General features: G+C 41.4%; 1 protein-coding gene and 1 long non-coding RNA gene across 5 annotated transcripts in view; one reads left to right on the top strand and one right to left on the bottom strand.

Annotated features, from left to right (window-relative positions):
• Nucleotides 1-16,345, bottom strand: part of LOC132535322 (uncharacterized) — a 474,613-nt gene that overhangs the window by 12,233 nt on the left and 446,035 nt on the right. The gene's annotated exons all lie outside the window — the stretch shown is intronic.
• ZNF385D (zinc finger protein 385D) overlaps nucleotides 6,209-16,345 on the top strand; it is a 285,209-nt gene continuing 275,072 nt past the window's right edge. For 2 of the 4 annotated variants that reach the window (XM_060180879.1, XM_060180876.1), the window contains exon 1: nucleotides 7,255-7,579. In XM_060180879.1, coding sequence (XP_060036862.1) covers nucleotides 7,516-7,579 — 64 coding nt within the window. In that variant the 5' untranslated portion in view covers nucleotides 7,255-7,515. Of the gene's footprint in view, nucleotides 6,610-7,154; nucleotides 7,580-16,345 lie in introns of those variants that run through there. The other 2 variants (XM_060180877.1, XM_060180878.1) reach the window with 2 other exon arrangements.

Genomic DNA, 16,345 nt, shown 5'->3' with positions numbered 1-16,345 from the left:
GCAGCCATTTCCAGTAAAGAAGGCCACTTGATCAGATAGCAGCAAAACTAATGAAAAGCATCATGGAAGTGACAGCAAGATTAATTAAGTTCCTCCAGTTGTATTCACGTGTAGCTGGGAAGAGTTCCTTTGGGTACAGCTGCAGTTAAATGGTATTCATGGTGACAAATACTGTAGATTTCCAGAAATGACACTTTTGAGTCAAGGGTAAAAATCACATGCATTCATTTTATCCACCAAAAATCAGAAATGAGCTTTTATTACTATTAGGATGTTTCAGAAAAGCTAAGATGGAAATTGAGGTATAATTAAAATCATGTTGAAACTGTAATGTTTTGTTTTCTGCTTGTATACTTCCTTTATGTGTTTTAGACATTTTGACAGAGGAAGCCAGACAAATTTCCATCTCTTGTATTTGACCGGAGGCACGGAATTATGCACACTTGGAAACACTTTCAATTACTTTGTGAATTTTTGCTACATTGGGGCACAGTTGCACTGTTTCCCTGCTCCCTCTATCTACTTATTATCACAGTATATGTAAAAATGGATGTCCATGACCTAAAGCAACCAAATTGACTAGGCATGTACTAAATTTGTCTTGACAAAAAATAATAATAATAATAATAATGCAAAGAAGAAATTCTATCAGATTCTACTTTCTTCTTCCATTTTGTTTATAAGTGCAGTTGTTATGGGCCTGGGTAGGAAGTAAGATGAATCTCAAATTGCTGCCCAAGAACCATAAACAAATTTTATTTAAAAAAAAATTAGAAACCTGTGGAGTGTATAAAATCTTTCAACCTGCTATGCAAGATGTATTAAGTGACATTATTATGTCACCGAATATATTTGGGGATTTATTATTGCATTTCCACTCTTAGAAACACTTTGAGGTTTATTCATTGAGAAAACACTTTCTACTTGGTCTGCGAAATAAAACCCAAACTCTTTAATTTGGAATGTGAGAGCACATCCAATATGGCCTCTGTGTTTTCCTCTCTGAGATTACTTTTCATGAAAACTCTTTAAGAAGTCTTACTCCTTGGTTCTTTTCTTGTTCCATAGTCTCCCAGATTCAGCATTTGCAATCTCACCCATGTTTTATGGAAGTTGCACTTTTTTCTGCATTTTATTATTATAGGGAAAACTTAAAAATGAAGATCAATGGGGCAGGGTGGTGGCATACCTGGTTGAGCACACATGTTACAGTGCACAAGGACTTGAGTTCAATCCCCCCGGCTCCTACCTGCAGGGGGAAAGCTTCACAAGTGGTCTCTCTGTCTCTCCCTCTGTCTTGATTTCTGGCTGTCTCTATCCAATAAATAAATAAATAAAGATAATCGAAAAAATTTTTAAATAAGGTCAAATTAGACTTCTGCAGCATTCTGGAAACTATTGTCATTTCCTTTTTTACGAAACCCTTCCATGTATGTCTTAGATTGTTCATTTGTCAATTTTTTTTACTTATACCCTTGGATATCAGTTTCATCTCCATAAATAAGATTGTGAGTGGTATGAGGATCAGGGTAGTTTCAGTATTAGAGTTCAGCTTCCTGTTATACAGAATTTTTTCCATTGTGTATATAGACCACAGCTCTCTCAGCCACTCATCTGTTGTTGGGCACCTGGGTTGCTTCCAGGTTTTAGCTATTATGAATTGTGCTGCTATGAACATAGGGGTACACACATCTTTTTGGTTGGGTGTTATGGAGTATATCCTCAGGAGAGGAATTACTGGGTCATATGGAAGGTCCATGACTAGCCTTGTGAGAGTTTTCCAGACTGCTCTCCACAGAGGCTGGACCAATTTACATTCCCTCCAGCAATGCAAAAGGGTTCCTCTGTCCCCACAGCCTCTCCAGCATTTGTTGCTGCTGTCCTTTTTGATGTATGCCATTCTCACAGGAGGGAGGTAGTATCTCACTGTTGTCTTAATTTGCATTTCTCTGACAATCAGCGACCTGGAACAATTTTTCATGTATTTGTTAGCCTTTTGGATCTCCTCTGCAGTGAATGTTCTGTTCATATCCTCTGCCCATTTTTGGATGGGGTCATTTGCTTTTTTGGTGCTAAGTTTGCTGAGCTCTTTATATATTTTGGTGATTAGTCTCTTGTCTGATGTATGGCATGTGAAGATCTTCTCCCATTCTGAGGGGTCTCTTTGTTTGTGTGATAGTTTCTTTGGCTGTGCAGAAGCTTTTCAATTTGATATCGTCCTATTGGTTTGCTTTTGCTTTAGTATTCCTTGCAATTGGGTTTGTTTCATCAAAGATGTCCTTCAGGTTTAGGTGGGAAAGTGTTTTACCAATGTTTTCCTCTAAGTATTTGATTGTTTTTGGTCTAACATCCAGGTCTTTGATCCATTTTGAGTTGATTTTTGTTTCTGGCAAGATAAAGTGTTCAATTTCATTCTTCTGCATATTACAACCAGTTTTCCCAGCACCATCTATTGAAGAGAGCCTCCTTCTTCCATTTAATACTTTGGGCCTCGTTATCAAATATTAGATGTCCATAGGTGTGGGGATTTATTTCTGGGCTTTCAATTCTGTTCCACTGGTCTGTGTGCTTATTTTTGTTCCAGTACCAGGCTGTTTTGATGATGATGGCCTTATAATATAGTTTGAGATCTGGTAGTGTGATGCCTCCATTTCTGTTTCTTTTCTTCAAGATGGTTTTGGCAATTCTAGGTGTTTTCTGGTTCCAGATAAATGATTGTAGTTTTTGTTCTATTCTCTTAAAGAAGCTTGGTGGAACTTTGATGGGTAAACCTCGGTCTCCTTAAGGTAACAACATGTAGGCATCTGACAAGCATAAGTGACATGCACAAAACCCCAGATCCAGTCAGTATCAGATGTGCATTCATTTGAATGTTATCTCATTTTTTTTTATTTTAATACAGCTACTTGCTCCATTTCTCCCTTCTAAAGGGTGAGAGGGAGTAGATAGCATAATGGTTATACAAATAGACTCTCATGCCTGAGCCTCCAAAGTCTCAGGATCAATCACCCACACCACCATAAGATAAATATAAAATATACAAATAAAGTGATTTTAAACCAATCAAGGAAATGAGTAAAATTAAAATTAAAATCACGTATTGTTCCACGACTAGTAGGTAACTTTATTTGAAACCTTAACATTCCAAATAACCCTTCAGTTGGGGTGGGGGTGGAATACATAACTTTGAATAAAGAGTAAGGGCTGGAAAAATAACTTATTTTGATAGTGAACTTGCTTTGTTCTGTGCGCGGAGATCCAGGTCTTAGCCCAGACCCCTGCCATATGCAGGAAGCTTCCGGGCTGTGGTGCCTTTTTCTTTGACTGTATATTTATTTGAGAAAAAAAAAAAGAAAGTCAGCCTGAAATAGTGAAGTCTCAGCGAGGATATAAATGAATAAATAAATTGTATGCCTTCTTTTTTTTTTTTTTAAAGAACTTATTTATTCATGAGAAAAATAGGAGGAGAGAAAGAACCAGACATCACTCTGGTACATGTGCTGCCAGGGATCCAACTCAGGACCTCATGCTTGAGAGTCCAATGCTCCATCCACTGCACCACCCCCAGGACCACAAATTGTATACCTTCTTTTAAACAAAATTCGATTGTATGGAAGTCATGGTTAGTTGCTTCTTGTATGCTGTTTTCTTTGAAGAGTTACACATTGTTTCTTTTGTAGAAAAGGCAGAGGTTCAACAGTTTTGCTACCACATTTTCTCTCTCTCTCTATAGATATATAGATATAGATACACACACAGACAGACATATATAATATATATTTATATATATGGGAGATTCAGTGGCAAAATATGACTATGGAAACCTTTAGTTGACTCATGGGAATGAGAATACATATTATTTCTTTTGAAATTTTTTGTTTATTGAATAGAAGGAAATTGAGGGAAGGGAGAGATAAGAGACAGAGAAAGAAAGAGAGACACCTACAACACTGTTTCACTGCTCCTGAAGCTTTTCCCCTTGCAGGTGGGGACTAAGGGCTTGAATGTGGATCCTTGTACATTGTGGCAGGTCTGTTCTGTTAAGTGTATCACCTCCTGATCCCCATTTTAATGTATTCCTTAGGATAAAGAGGCTCTGTGAGACTCTAACATAAAGTCGCCATGCAAATAGTAACATTAACACACAGATAGTAAAGCAGCTTGACTTCCACAAGACCTGCCTGCATAGTTAACAAAATTGCTTGACCTCTCTGAACCTCAGGCTCTTTGCTTGCTTTGGGGCTGTCTCTATCTTCCTTAGATGATGTCTGTTAGAGCACCTTATAACTACAGAAATGCTAAGGCAGTGTCAGGGTGTCATTAAGGTATCAAGACCTCCCATTAGGGTCTCAAATTCCTCCTTTAAACTCAACTCATTTTTGAACTACAGGTACTCAAAGGGACCAAAAACTCTGACATTGAACTGCAGTGCCCCCTAGCCCGTGCAGGAGGTCAGAACAGCCCGGCAGCTTCCTGAATGAGCTTCCCCATAGATGGTTCTTTTGCCTGAGGGCAGGGACATTCATTGTACTTGTGGATGATTTCCATCCTCCATCCTTACAAAAGGAAAACACTTGTATTTCCTTTAGTGTTCTCCCGTAATGTTCCGTTCATTTTTAACTTCACAAAGGAGTAAAGAAGTAAACAGCTCTTTAGCATTTTTTTTTCTGCCTTCAAATGGCTTCAGCTAGTATTTCTTAAAAGAAAAACATTTCCATTATGCTAAGATTTCACTGAAGGTCTATTTATCTTTGATAACCTGTGGCATAATCACCATTTTTTTTCTTTTGTAATCCACTATGAGAGGGGATATTGGTATACTTTTCACATAAGGAGGTAGGGAGTTAAGCTTTTTTGCAAGATTGCACACCAAGCCCCTGTGATGTGCCTCTGTCCTCTGATTCCAGTAAACATTAACAGAGTTGTGCAAGAAGAACCCACTAAATATTACAAATGTCAGAATGTAGACATTGTTGCTAATATGGTATCTGAAAGATCAGTGAAAAGAAATAGTAACTATCTTCTGTAGACTCAGTTCTTCACCTTCAGGTCTTCATTTTACAGTTTTTTTTTTCATAAACATTTTAAAGTTTAAACTGTCTAGTAGGTAAGTGGGATCCCAGCGTGAGGTTTCCTTTAGGAAACTGAGCTTGTTTGATGGGTTTATTTTCTATGCTGAGCATTTAAGTATTAATCAGCACAGATTTCAGGGATTTCTTTCAAACATCCTTTTCTGTGTAAGATAAGGACCACACTTCATTAGACCATTGGAGGAGCCAGAGGCTTTGCTAAGCATTCTGTTTCTTGGCTGTTCTTCTCAAATTTAATGGGAGAGAGAGAGAGAGAAGAGAGAGAGAGGAGAGAGGATGGGAGAGTGCCTATTTGTTCTTTACTGGTGGCCAGATTTGAATGATGACTTAGCCTAGGTTGCCTTTCAGGCAAAATGAGTCTCCCATGTAGAGATCAAAGGCCTTCTCCTGGGTGTCCTTCCTACTGCTTACGGAGGCAGACAGCAGCTGTGATGAGCTGTGAAACTGAGAGTGACTTCGGTCGCCACCACCCCACTCCCCTGCCTTATATTCTCTATCAACCTAGCTCAGAAAATATTCAAGCAACAAACATGACTCTACCAATGACTGGCTTTCTGTGATCTGATCACTTTGAAGTTAAAGCCTCTGCGACCCCAGCAGTGGTCCCTGGAGTCTCCACATCACCTGCAGCAGCAAAGCCTCAAGCCCAGAGCACCCTTCCTTCCACTCCCTGCTTGCCGCCTTTTGTAACTTGGGAGGAGAGCTCCTTTGAGGGGGGATGGCATTCCCAGGAGGTAGGGAGGGCGGGGCGGGTTAAGAGTATCCCTAATTCCATCTTCATGGCTCAAGTCCCCCCTGAACCCAGTTCCCTCCAGCAAGCACCCTGGGGAAATCTCTGCAGTGAGCCCCTGGGGGCAGGCAGAGATGCTTCCCTGTGCGAGATGCTTCTCTGTGCGAGATGCTTCTCTGTGCAAGATGCCTCCCTGTGCTAGATGCTTCTCTGTGCGAGATGCTTCTCTGTGCAAGATGCTTCTCTGTGCCAGATGCTTCTCTGTGCAAGATGCTTTCCTGTGCCAGATGCTTCTCTGTGCGAGATGTTTCTCAGTGCAAGAGAGCCTCCCGCGCCCCTCTCCCCGCCCCTCCCCGCCAGCCTCTGGGCTCATCCAGCTCCCGGAGCCACGGTTGGTTGGGGCAGGCGAACACTGTGCGGCCGGGAGCCGCCACTCCCCGGGGTGGGGAAGGCAGGGGGGTGGGGGCGCCTGTCTGTAGTACTCTGGTCCTGATGTCACAGGGCGGCACGGAGGCGCAAGGAGGAGTCGTGTTACAGTAAGGATGGACGGAGCAGCGGGCAGCCCGGGCGCACGCCGTGGCCCCAGCCCCAGCCCCAGTCGCGGGCACCCCTAGCCGGCAGGCGGCCTGCAGAGCGCCCCGCACCCGGGCGGAGCCGGAGCGGCACCGGGAGCCTTGGCACCCAGGGAACATGAGCCGGCTCTGCACGCAGCCTTGGGTGCCAGCTGATGCCAAAGACGCTGCGGTGGGCTTCCAGCTGTCTGCTTAATGAGAAACATAATGTATTTTGGTGAGTGGTCACTCTGATGATGCAATTCTAAGGGTAGTCGGCTCTTTTCGTCAATGTATATGAACAAGAAAGAAAGAAAGAAAGAAAGAAAGAAAGAAAGAAAGAAAGAAAGAAAGAAAGAAAGAAAGAAAGAAAGAAAGAAAGAAGAGAAGAGAAATCTTTGAACGTGAGACTGTGTTACGCTGTACCTACCTCTGGGGATAGGCTGGAACACCCAACCAGTGCAGCCTTCAGGGCTTCCTTGTGAGGTGGGAGTGTGGTTGTTGACTAGCCCTTGATGAGTTTAAGTTGGAAAAGAACTGTTAAGGGTGGAGGTGGATAAACTTTGCCTTGGTTAGTCTGCATGAAGTTTTTTTTTTTCTTTCTTTCTTCTCCTCCGCGCCCCCCTCCCCCAACTAGGTGAAGGAGAAATGGTGTGGGTGAGAAGTCATGACTAACTTAGTAGGAATACAAAGCGAAGTTGCTATACTGTGGAAGCTATGAAAGCTTAGTCAATGTCAGGGTCTCAGCATTTGGCGTTTGCTTGAATTCTGAGACAGGGGGAGAACATTCCTTGGTGTGCAGTAACCGGCAGCTGAGAACACTGCTCCATAGCATGCCAGCTTTCAGACTAGCTGAAGCTGTTTAGCATAGGATGTATGTTACTGAAAACCTTTAGCGGTCTGGGAGCAGTTAACTGTTTGTCTAGTTTAGTTGCCAGGTGGAAACCTCCCTTAGGTTTTCAGCTGAGCTGTGTGCATTTCCAGCAAATATGCTGAGGCTTAGATCCGGGCTGCCCGGGAAGCCTTGTAAGTGGGCTGAGAGCTGTACATTTACATCGTAACGCTGCCAGTGCAAGGAAGAACCCCTTCACAAAATAAGAAAGGAAGAATTAGAACTGCCCATCTTTTTATTCTCCCTGAAGTTATGCTTTCCTTCTGTAAATTCTACCCTGCTGCATCATCTGAGAGCATCTATCTGATCTTAAAAGGTTTGTGAAAGCACTGGAGAGGGGTTAGGGAAGGATTCCAGGATGCAGTGCTTTCTTGATTTGCTTTAAATAGGAGATTAAGGGGGCTGGGGTTAATATTGGTTTCATGAGCAATTTATTTTTGTGTGTATCATTTGCTTGCTTTTGTTTTCTTGAGCCTTTGAACCGTGTGAACGTATGGGAGGAACCCAAGTTATCAAAGCTGACTGCCTTTACTTGTCTTGACAGCAGTTTTGATTTCCCTGTAATTCGTGTCATATTAGATAAGAAGTCTTAAAAGTAACTCAAAATAGATTTGGAAGAGACAATCCTCATTTTATCTGAATTCTTGCAGAATGTTTATTAAGTAACACCTCTTTTGCAGGGGTTGTGAAGAAGGTGGTAAGAGGTGTTTACCAGAAACGAATTTAACAGCAAGTGTTTATTGTGAAGATGTTTTTGATAAGTGGGAAAACTTGTAAATATAATGCCCTTAGGGGAAAAATGCAATTTTGGCTTCTGTAATAATGTTTGAGGGTAGATTATAACTTAAGTTTTAAATTTTGTGTTTCTACCTATAATTCTTTATGTGGCTGGTGAGGACGTAGTGTTAACAGAGCAGCAGTGCAGTGTAAGAGTCCTGCTCAGAGTCCACCTCTGCTGTGCTGGGTGTTCTTGTAGCTACCAGAGACATTTTCAGTGGGCTAGCTCATATTAATTGCAGCTTGTACAGGTGTCTTGTAAAGCTGATGATTCACAGGATGATTAGTTCCACTATGCAGCGCAAGTTTTTAACAGTACAGATTGAAGTGTGATGCCCTCCTTCAGATGAAACTATCTTCATTTAAAGGCAAGGCCAAAGTTGCCTTCAGTGTTACGAGTGTGTTCAGTCTTCTCATGATTGCAGGATGAGATACATTATTCTATTCCAGGAGGAAATCATGTGTGTTTAGCTATGTCATTTCTCTCAAGTGAAGCTATGAAGCCTCTTTGCTCAAGTTAGACATCCAGAATGCTCCCCACCTGTCTCTAATAAAATGCATGGTCTCAAGGGTGAGGGCAAGAAGGACTGAGTATGACAACCCATCGTGCATTCTATTTGCAAATCCCCAAGACTGTGTGTGTACCTGTGTGTACATGTGTGTGTACATGTGTGTGTGTGTCTGTCATTCTGTGTATCCCAAATGTTTGCTATTTTAGGTTTTTTCCCCCTAAAATTATGCTTTCACTTTGCAGTTTCATTCCCCTTTACTTCCTTCTTAAATTTTGAACTGCAAATGGTGTTTCAGGTCAGGGATAAAAGTGTCAAAGGAAAGTGGGTCTGTATTTGTGGGCTTTTCTAGTCATTTGTGGGAATGGAGAAGAGATGCCAGAATCTTATGTTTGTGTCCCCAGCAGGTAAGAAGGAAGAGTGTGGTCTTTTATAACACAGGATGGACTGCTGTGCAAGCAGGACATTTACTCATAGATAATCATAATTGTCAGTCTTTGACACCCTCCTCATACAATATTAACTGAGGACTCATTACCTAGATAGCTTCTCTGTACACCTCCTTGCCCTTAAGGACCAGACTGCTGGACCCTGTCCTCGCTCATCTGGAGTCAGTCAGCCGTGGATGTATAGCTTGGAGAAACACATAATATTTACACTTTTCAAGAATAACTTATGATTTTAGTGTGCCATCTCAGACTTACAAGACTAATGGAGCTTTCTTAATGACTCAGGCCTCGCACTTGTCTTTAGAAATTTCAGTGCATTGTTTTCAATAATTGTTCATTTGCACTCACTGCACAGTAATTTAGGAGTTGGTTGTTGAGTCACCGTGGATACTTTTGTTATTTATTCTATCTATCTTGCATTCATTACTTGGAGTTAAAAATAAGGCCCACATGGGAGCTGGGAGGGAGCAAAATCCCAGCCATCAAGCTGGCTGGGATTTACAGTAAAAGCAAGGGGGAAATAATAAACACTTACGAATCTACCTTCCTCACGCCTATAAATATTTTACATAGTTAAAAATTACAAGTGTCAAGGATGGATAGCCATTAATAATGTATCTAGAAATAAAAGCAAGGTAGCTGGGAGGCTTCTTCCCAGATTCAGGAAGAGGCCCTGGGTGGTTGTCAGCATAGCAGACTGGAGCTGCTGGGACCCATGTGCTGATAATTAAGGGGCGGGTTCTTTGCCCGAGTGTGTGTGCCACTTACTTCTGGCAGGGGTCGTCACTGTGTACTGTCTCAAGCTCTAAACACAGTATGTTTGAATTAGCCTCTCCTTCCCATTTCCATCTGGTCCCACACATCTCTCCAGTGCCGGAGGGTTGAGTTGTAGCCAGTGGTCATATCAGCCTCACAAATTGCCCAAGGTGGGCCAGAGAGGTGCCGTGTCACAGCCCTTTGCCACCAGGATGGATAATGTGAGACTGATTGCATTGAGAACATATATTGTGGCAGGAAATCAGGACATTTTTAGTCCTGATTCAACCACGTGGAAACAAAGGTGAGCTTCTAGTCAAGGAGGGGCTGGGCATTGCTTCTTGAAGGCACACTCCCTGGGCCCCTCCCGCTTCCCCTCCCCAACCAGGCTCTACCTTTAAGAAACACGCAGAACCGAGAGACAGACGCATGTTAGAGCTCTCTAGATGCTACTATTATTGGCGTATTAATTAAAATGAGAGAAAGGGCAAGCAGAAGTAAGGAAGTGCAAATGAGCCATTTAATTGAGTTGGTGTTAGCTGTGCATGAGCTGTCTTCATAAAACTCCCAAGACAAACAGGACACATATTTATCAGTGTGTCTGGAATCACAGGGAGTGGTTGACTGAGGACGCTTTCCATACATCAGCTCAGGGGGAAAAATCCTAGCACAGAAATCCTAGCATGGCAGCAAACTACTCTCCTGCGTGTGATATGCACATTTGTACACTGGTATAAGAAGCAGTTTTACTTTCCTCCTGGGATGTTTACAACATTTTCAAGTCAGCATTTATACTTTTGGTTGTGACTGGAACATCAAGTTTCACCTCTAAAACAGTATATTAGGAAAACAGTTAAGTTGGAAGGCTGTGAGGAAGGAAATGAACAGAAAATAGCAGGCAGCAAAGGAAAACATTTCTCTCTCTCTCTCTCTCTCTCTCTCTCTCTCTCTCTTTGGTGTGTTTTCAGTGGAAATATTTAATTCACCCTCCTCTTATTATTGATAGTTTATACTGAAAGATTTGTTATGGGGCATTAGGTCCACTAGAGTTGTTCTCAACTCCCTCGAGGCGTTTCTATCTTCCTGAAGCTGACGGGGAGAGAATAATCCAGGAATGGAATTTGTTAGTCTAGGTTTCCTTTTTTAAAGTTTGAAGTCATTACAATTATGTTTTATTACACATGAATCAAAATGGCATGCAAGAAATTACTCTCTAACAGGGATAGAGACTGTGACAGGAGAGGCTTCTGGAAAGGATCATATGTAGGAACATGAAATGTAAGAGATCTTCAGATATCATGAAGATTGTTCCCTCAACATAGTTCTCTTTTAGATTCACATACAGTATTTACTTTAAGGAACCAAATTCAAATTCAATCACTATACCAGTAAGGCGGATTCCTTATTACATCCATGAATTTGGAGTTACATTTCTTCTCTTTTCAAAGGATCTTCTTAGTTCCTATAATTATATGGAAATGAGAAGGGTTTATTTAAGGGATAAGTTCCAAAATTCACAAGATAATGATGACTTGCAAAGCAACCCCTTTTGTGAATACAGTTTAATTGTTCCAAAAAAACAAATGGAAAATTTAAATGAGTACTTCCTAACTTTAATTCCAGAAGATTTGGTCATAGCTGCTTTTGACCGAAATCATCCTTGATAAAATAAAATGTTAGCGTGTGTGTATGTGTGTGTATGTTTATCAAATACCTTGTTGTAGAAAACCCAAACATGAATCCTCATATCTTTAAATGTGTTTCTAGTTCTTTGGAATGGCATAGCACTAAGTATTGACTTAATAAGATAGCCATCAAATATTATTTAACACAGCTGAGTTTCATGTTTCATAGCCACTGTATACACTAGAGTTAAAAAAAATTAAGTCATAAGGATAATTTTCAAGGTTTTTTCCACTTGAAAAAGAATGATACTTGTATAAGCAGAAACCTCTTTCTACTTTGACCTTGAGAAAGTAATGTTTCCATTTGTATTACACAATGAAAAACATGTCAAAATATGACAAAGGTCACAGTCTCTCCCCTCTCTCCCTGTCTTTCTTTAAAGAAGCCATTACATATCATTTCCCACAAAGATTAGTTTTGCCACAGAATTTCACACATGATTGGTGGCATTAAGAGAAAATACAGCACAAGAGGTGGCTAGAAATATCAAAGCTTAAAGTGGTTGAGATCATGCTTGAACCAAATTGCGAGGGTTGAAAATAGAAAGAAGCCTTACTCTGTGGCAGCATTAAAATGGTTATGAAGCAGCTGGGAGTCTGGGAGTCCGCCTTCATTGAGTGTGAACTCCTGGCTTGCACAACCTTTAAAACTGAAGATATTTCCATGAAACCTTTCAATTCCCAAACCTGAAATGCATGTACATTTCCATCAGAGGGACTCCGGTAGCTCAGTGGGTTAAGTGTAGGTGGTGCAAAGCGAAATGATAGGCGTAAGGATCCCGGTTTGAGCCCCTGGCTCCCCACCTGAAGGGGAGTCGCTTCAAAGGTGGTGAAGCAGGTCTGCAGGTGTCTGTCTTTCTTTCCCCCTCTCTGTCTTCCCCTCCTCTCTCCATTTCTCTCTGTCCTATCCAACAATGACAACAACAATAATAACTACAACAATAGAACAACAAGGGGCAACAAAAGGGAATAAAACATATCTTAAAAAATAAATAAGTAAATAAATTTCCATCAGACATGGACTAGTCTCAAAGACCATTCTCCTCAATGATCTTTAAGTTTTCTTGTCTGCACTGACTTGCACTATATCATCGTTGTAAGAAGGACAGAAGGAGATGGTAGCCAAGGTCAGAACTGAAACCAGGACTGTAAGGTAGTTCCCTGGTAGAGTGTACACCTTGCTTTGTCCAAGGGTCTAGCTCCAGCCCCAGCCTCACGTGAGAGTTATGTTGAACAGAGGAAGGTCTGGTACTGTGATGTCTCTTTCTCTGTTTCTCTATCTGAAATAAAAATGAAAAAAGAGAGAGACTAATTGTGTGTTAGATTGTACACACTTAAGGCCTCTCGACACCCAGAATACACATAGACACGGGCAACTGAAATTAGCAGTGAGATTGTGTGCTCTGAATAATTGCTTTTTTTCCTAAAGAGTCATTCATTGTACCTGGTGGGAAATGAGTGCTGTGGTCTGGGGATGGGACTTAGCATGTAAGAATTCTTTTAAAAGACAACTGATATCTACTCTGGATCCTCAGTTCTCTGCTCAACTCACTGCTAGGCACACAGGCACTTGCACATATCTGTGAGGGCTCAAGATGGATTAGGTATTTGAGATGAAAAAGGAAGGGAATTCAAGACTGATGTCCCCTGTGAAAACTGATATTTATATCTCTTTGCTCCTGAGCATTAAAATATCTGTAAAGTCAAAGAGACTTACTTGTCTGAGGCTGTGTGCTAAGTCCTTGGCACCAAAGTCAGAACTGTGTGACTCCGGGGCCAGGTGGTGGCACACCTGGTCGAGCACACATGTTACAGTACACAAGGACCCAGGTTCCATCCCCCCCATCCCCTCCTGCAGGAGAAAAGCTTCATGAGTGGTGAAGCAGTGCTGCAGGTGTCTCTCCGTCTCCCTCTCTATCTCCCCTTCTTGATTTCTGGCTGTTTCTATCCAAAAAGATAAAGATATTTTTTTTTTTTTGAAAAAGGAACTGTGTAACTCCATGGATGATGGAGAGGAGCAGTGCTTTGACATTTCTTCCTAACTCACATTAATTTCCACGGAAATGGGGCCAGGAAAGTGACCCAGTGGTGACACATATGTGCAGGAGTGTAGGATTATTCTCTGACCCCTGATATTCTGCTGGTGAGGGCTAGTGTTGAGAAATTAATGTGGGGGCACGGGCAGTGGCACACCTGGTTAGCAGCACATAGCACTATATATGCAAGGACCTGCTCAAGGATCCAGGTTCAAGCCCCTGCTTCCCTACCTGCTTGGGGGACACTTCACAAGTGGTGAAGCAGGTCTGTAGGTATCTATCTGTCTCTCTCTCCCCCTCCTCTTTCAATTTCTTTCTGTCTCATCCAATAAAATGGAAAAAAATGTCTGCGAGGAGCCATGGATGCATAGTGCTAGCACCAAGCCCCAGCGATAACCCTGGAAGTCAAGGACAAAAATAGAAAGGAAAAGAAAAGAAAGAGAGAAAGAAAGAAAAATGGTGAATGAATGTTGAACCCAGAGGCTTTGCAGATGTAAGTGCTGTGTCCCAGCTGCTGGTCACCTCCCTGGCTGAGGCAGAAATTTGAGTTTGAAATGCACGTAAAGGATTTCATTGTGTTCTTTCTGTTATATTTACTCCCCCTCCCCTTCTGTTTACCTTTTTTCTTTATGGGACTCTGCACTAGTTTTTAAAGAGGGAATCCATCTATAGAATAGGGAGACTGATGAACAAAAATACCTGAAGATTTTCCAAAATCATCACATAGAATGGTAGACTTGCACATACACTGATTTCCCTGGTCATCCTCAGCTTCAATCAGCTTCAGAGAAATCACCGTGGTCGTGACGTCCTCTGGCCTCTGTAGCTGAAGCTGTAGGTTCAGAGTCGTGAAATGCACTGATTTCTACAGCGCACATTTGTGAATGCTGAAGAGAGGGGGTAATTTTGACTCCCATTTGCAAGGCTTTTGTGGAGGGATTCTTCACACTTAGCTTTTCATATTCATGCATTTTGCTGATGAGGTAAAGTACTTGTGGCAGAGTGTTGTGAGGATAAGAATGCAACAATGAATGTAAACATCCTGCAGTAAACGTGATCCCTTACACCTGTACAGCAGTCTGTTATCTTACAGAATGCATTAGCCTTATGCTTTTTATTTTTAAATTCTCAAAATGACCCATTGCAGGAGGTAGGCAAAATACGATTATTCCTATGTTTCCATGAGGAATCTGAGTCTCAGATGACTGTCATAACTTTCTCAATGTCACAATGAGAGCAAATGCTACAGTGAAGTCTCCATTTCACTAATTTTTTTTTCCTTATTTCAGGATTTCCGAGATATACTTCAGTGCTATCCTACTCTTTAGAGCAGAGTACAGGGAAGGTTTTGAATGGAAAAGTATTATGATAATAATAATAATAATAATAACAATAATGACAATAAAGCAATAATAACCATGCAGGCTGGCATAATGGCTTGCTTGGATCATGTGCTTGTTTTGTCATGGGCATGATGCAGGTCGGAGCCCAGTCCCCAGTGCTCTGAGAGTTGCTCTGGCAGTATGGTGTCTTTTTCACTGTCTTTCTATATCTGTTTTTCTATCTGAAAAAGTTGGCCTGGAGTACTGCAGCCCAAGCAACAAAAAAAAAAACAGTAAAAACAACAACAACAACAAAAACAACAAAATGATGCCAGAAATATATTTTATCTGGTAGCTTAAGATGACTATACATGATTGGCATCCTATCACAACAGTTGTTTGTGTTTATAGAATCATTGTAACCCATGAGTTGGAAGCATGGTCCATACTTGATTTATTTCACCAGTGAAGCCTCGCTTTTGTGTGTGGACAGATGTTTCCAGAAAGACAGCCCAGCTCCAGAGCCTTTTCCAGTGTAATGGAGACCAAGCTCACACCCAGCTCGTGAACACAGCAAGGCAGGAACACCACCTGGGTGAAGTTATTTTGCCGATCCTACTCTGTCTTTTTACAGCTGGGGGGAAAATCTTTATTAAAAGACATGAAGCTGGTTGCAAGTTGAACTCAAGACTTTGTGTGACTTTAGTTTATCTAATGTTGTGTTAAACATTAAGACTTTTCTTTTGGTCTTTATTGGGGGCATTAGTGGTTTACAGTCAACAGTAAAATACAATAGTTTTTACATGTGTAACATTTCTTGTTTTTTTTTTTTTTCTTTTCTTAAATTTTTTTTTTATTGGGGATGAATGCTTTACAGTCCACAATAAAATACAGTAATTTGTACATGCATAACATTTCTCAGTTTTCCATATAACAATTTAACCCCCTCTAGGTCCTCCTCTGCCATTATGATCTAGGACCTGAACCTTCCCTAACCCACCGCAGAGTCTTACTTTGGTGCAATACCGCAAACCCAGTCCAAGTTCTTCTTTGAGGTTCTTTAAATTTTTTATTTTTCAACTTCTTTTTTTAAATTAATGATTTAATAATGATTGACAAGATTGTGGGATAAGAGGGGTATAATTTTATACAATTCCCACCACCAGAGTGACATATTCCATCCCTTCCATTGGAAGCTTCCCTGTTCTTTATCCCTTGGGAGTATTGACCAAAGATCTCCATGGGGTGCAGAAGGTGGGAGCTCTGACTTTTGTACTTGCTTCTCTTCTGGACTTGGGTGTTGGCAGGTCCATCTGTACCCTAGTCTGTTTCTACCTTTCCCTAGTGGGGCCGGTCTCTGGGGAGGTGGGGTTCCAGGGCACCTTGGTGAAGTCATCTGCCCAGGGAAGTCAGGTTGGTGGCATGGCGGCATTTTTCAACTTCTGTCTATGAGTGAGATCATCTCATATTCAGCCTTCTCTATCTGACTTAAGGCTTATTTTAATTATGTTTTATACATACACTGTACCCTCTCACTATAAAAAGGGA

Source organism: Erinaceus europaeus, chromosome 21, assembly GCF_950295315.1.
Source record: "Erinaceus europaeus chromosome 21, mEriEur2.1, whole genome shotgun sequence".
Lineage (NCBI taxonomy): Eukaryota > Metazoa > Chordata > Mammalia > Eulipotyphla > Erinaceidae > Erinaceus > Erinaceus europaeus.
The sequence above is the reverse complement of the archived record's forward strand: the minus strand, read 5'-3'. Positions and strand labels throughout refer to the sequence as shown.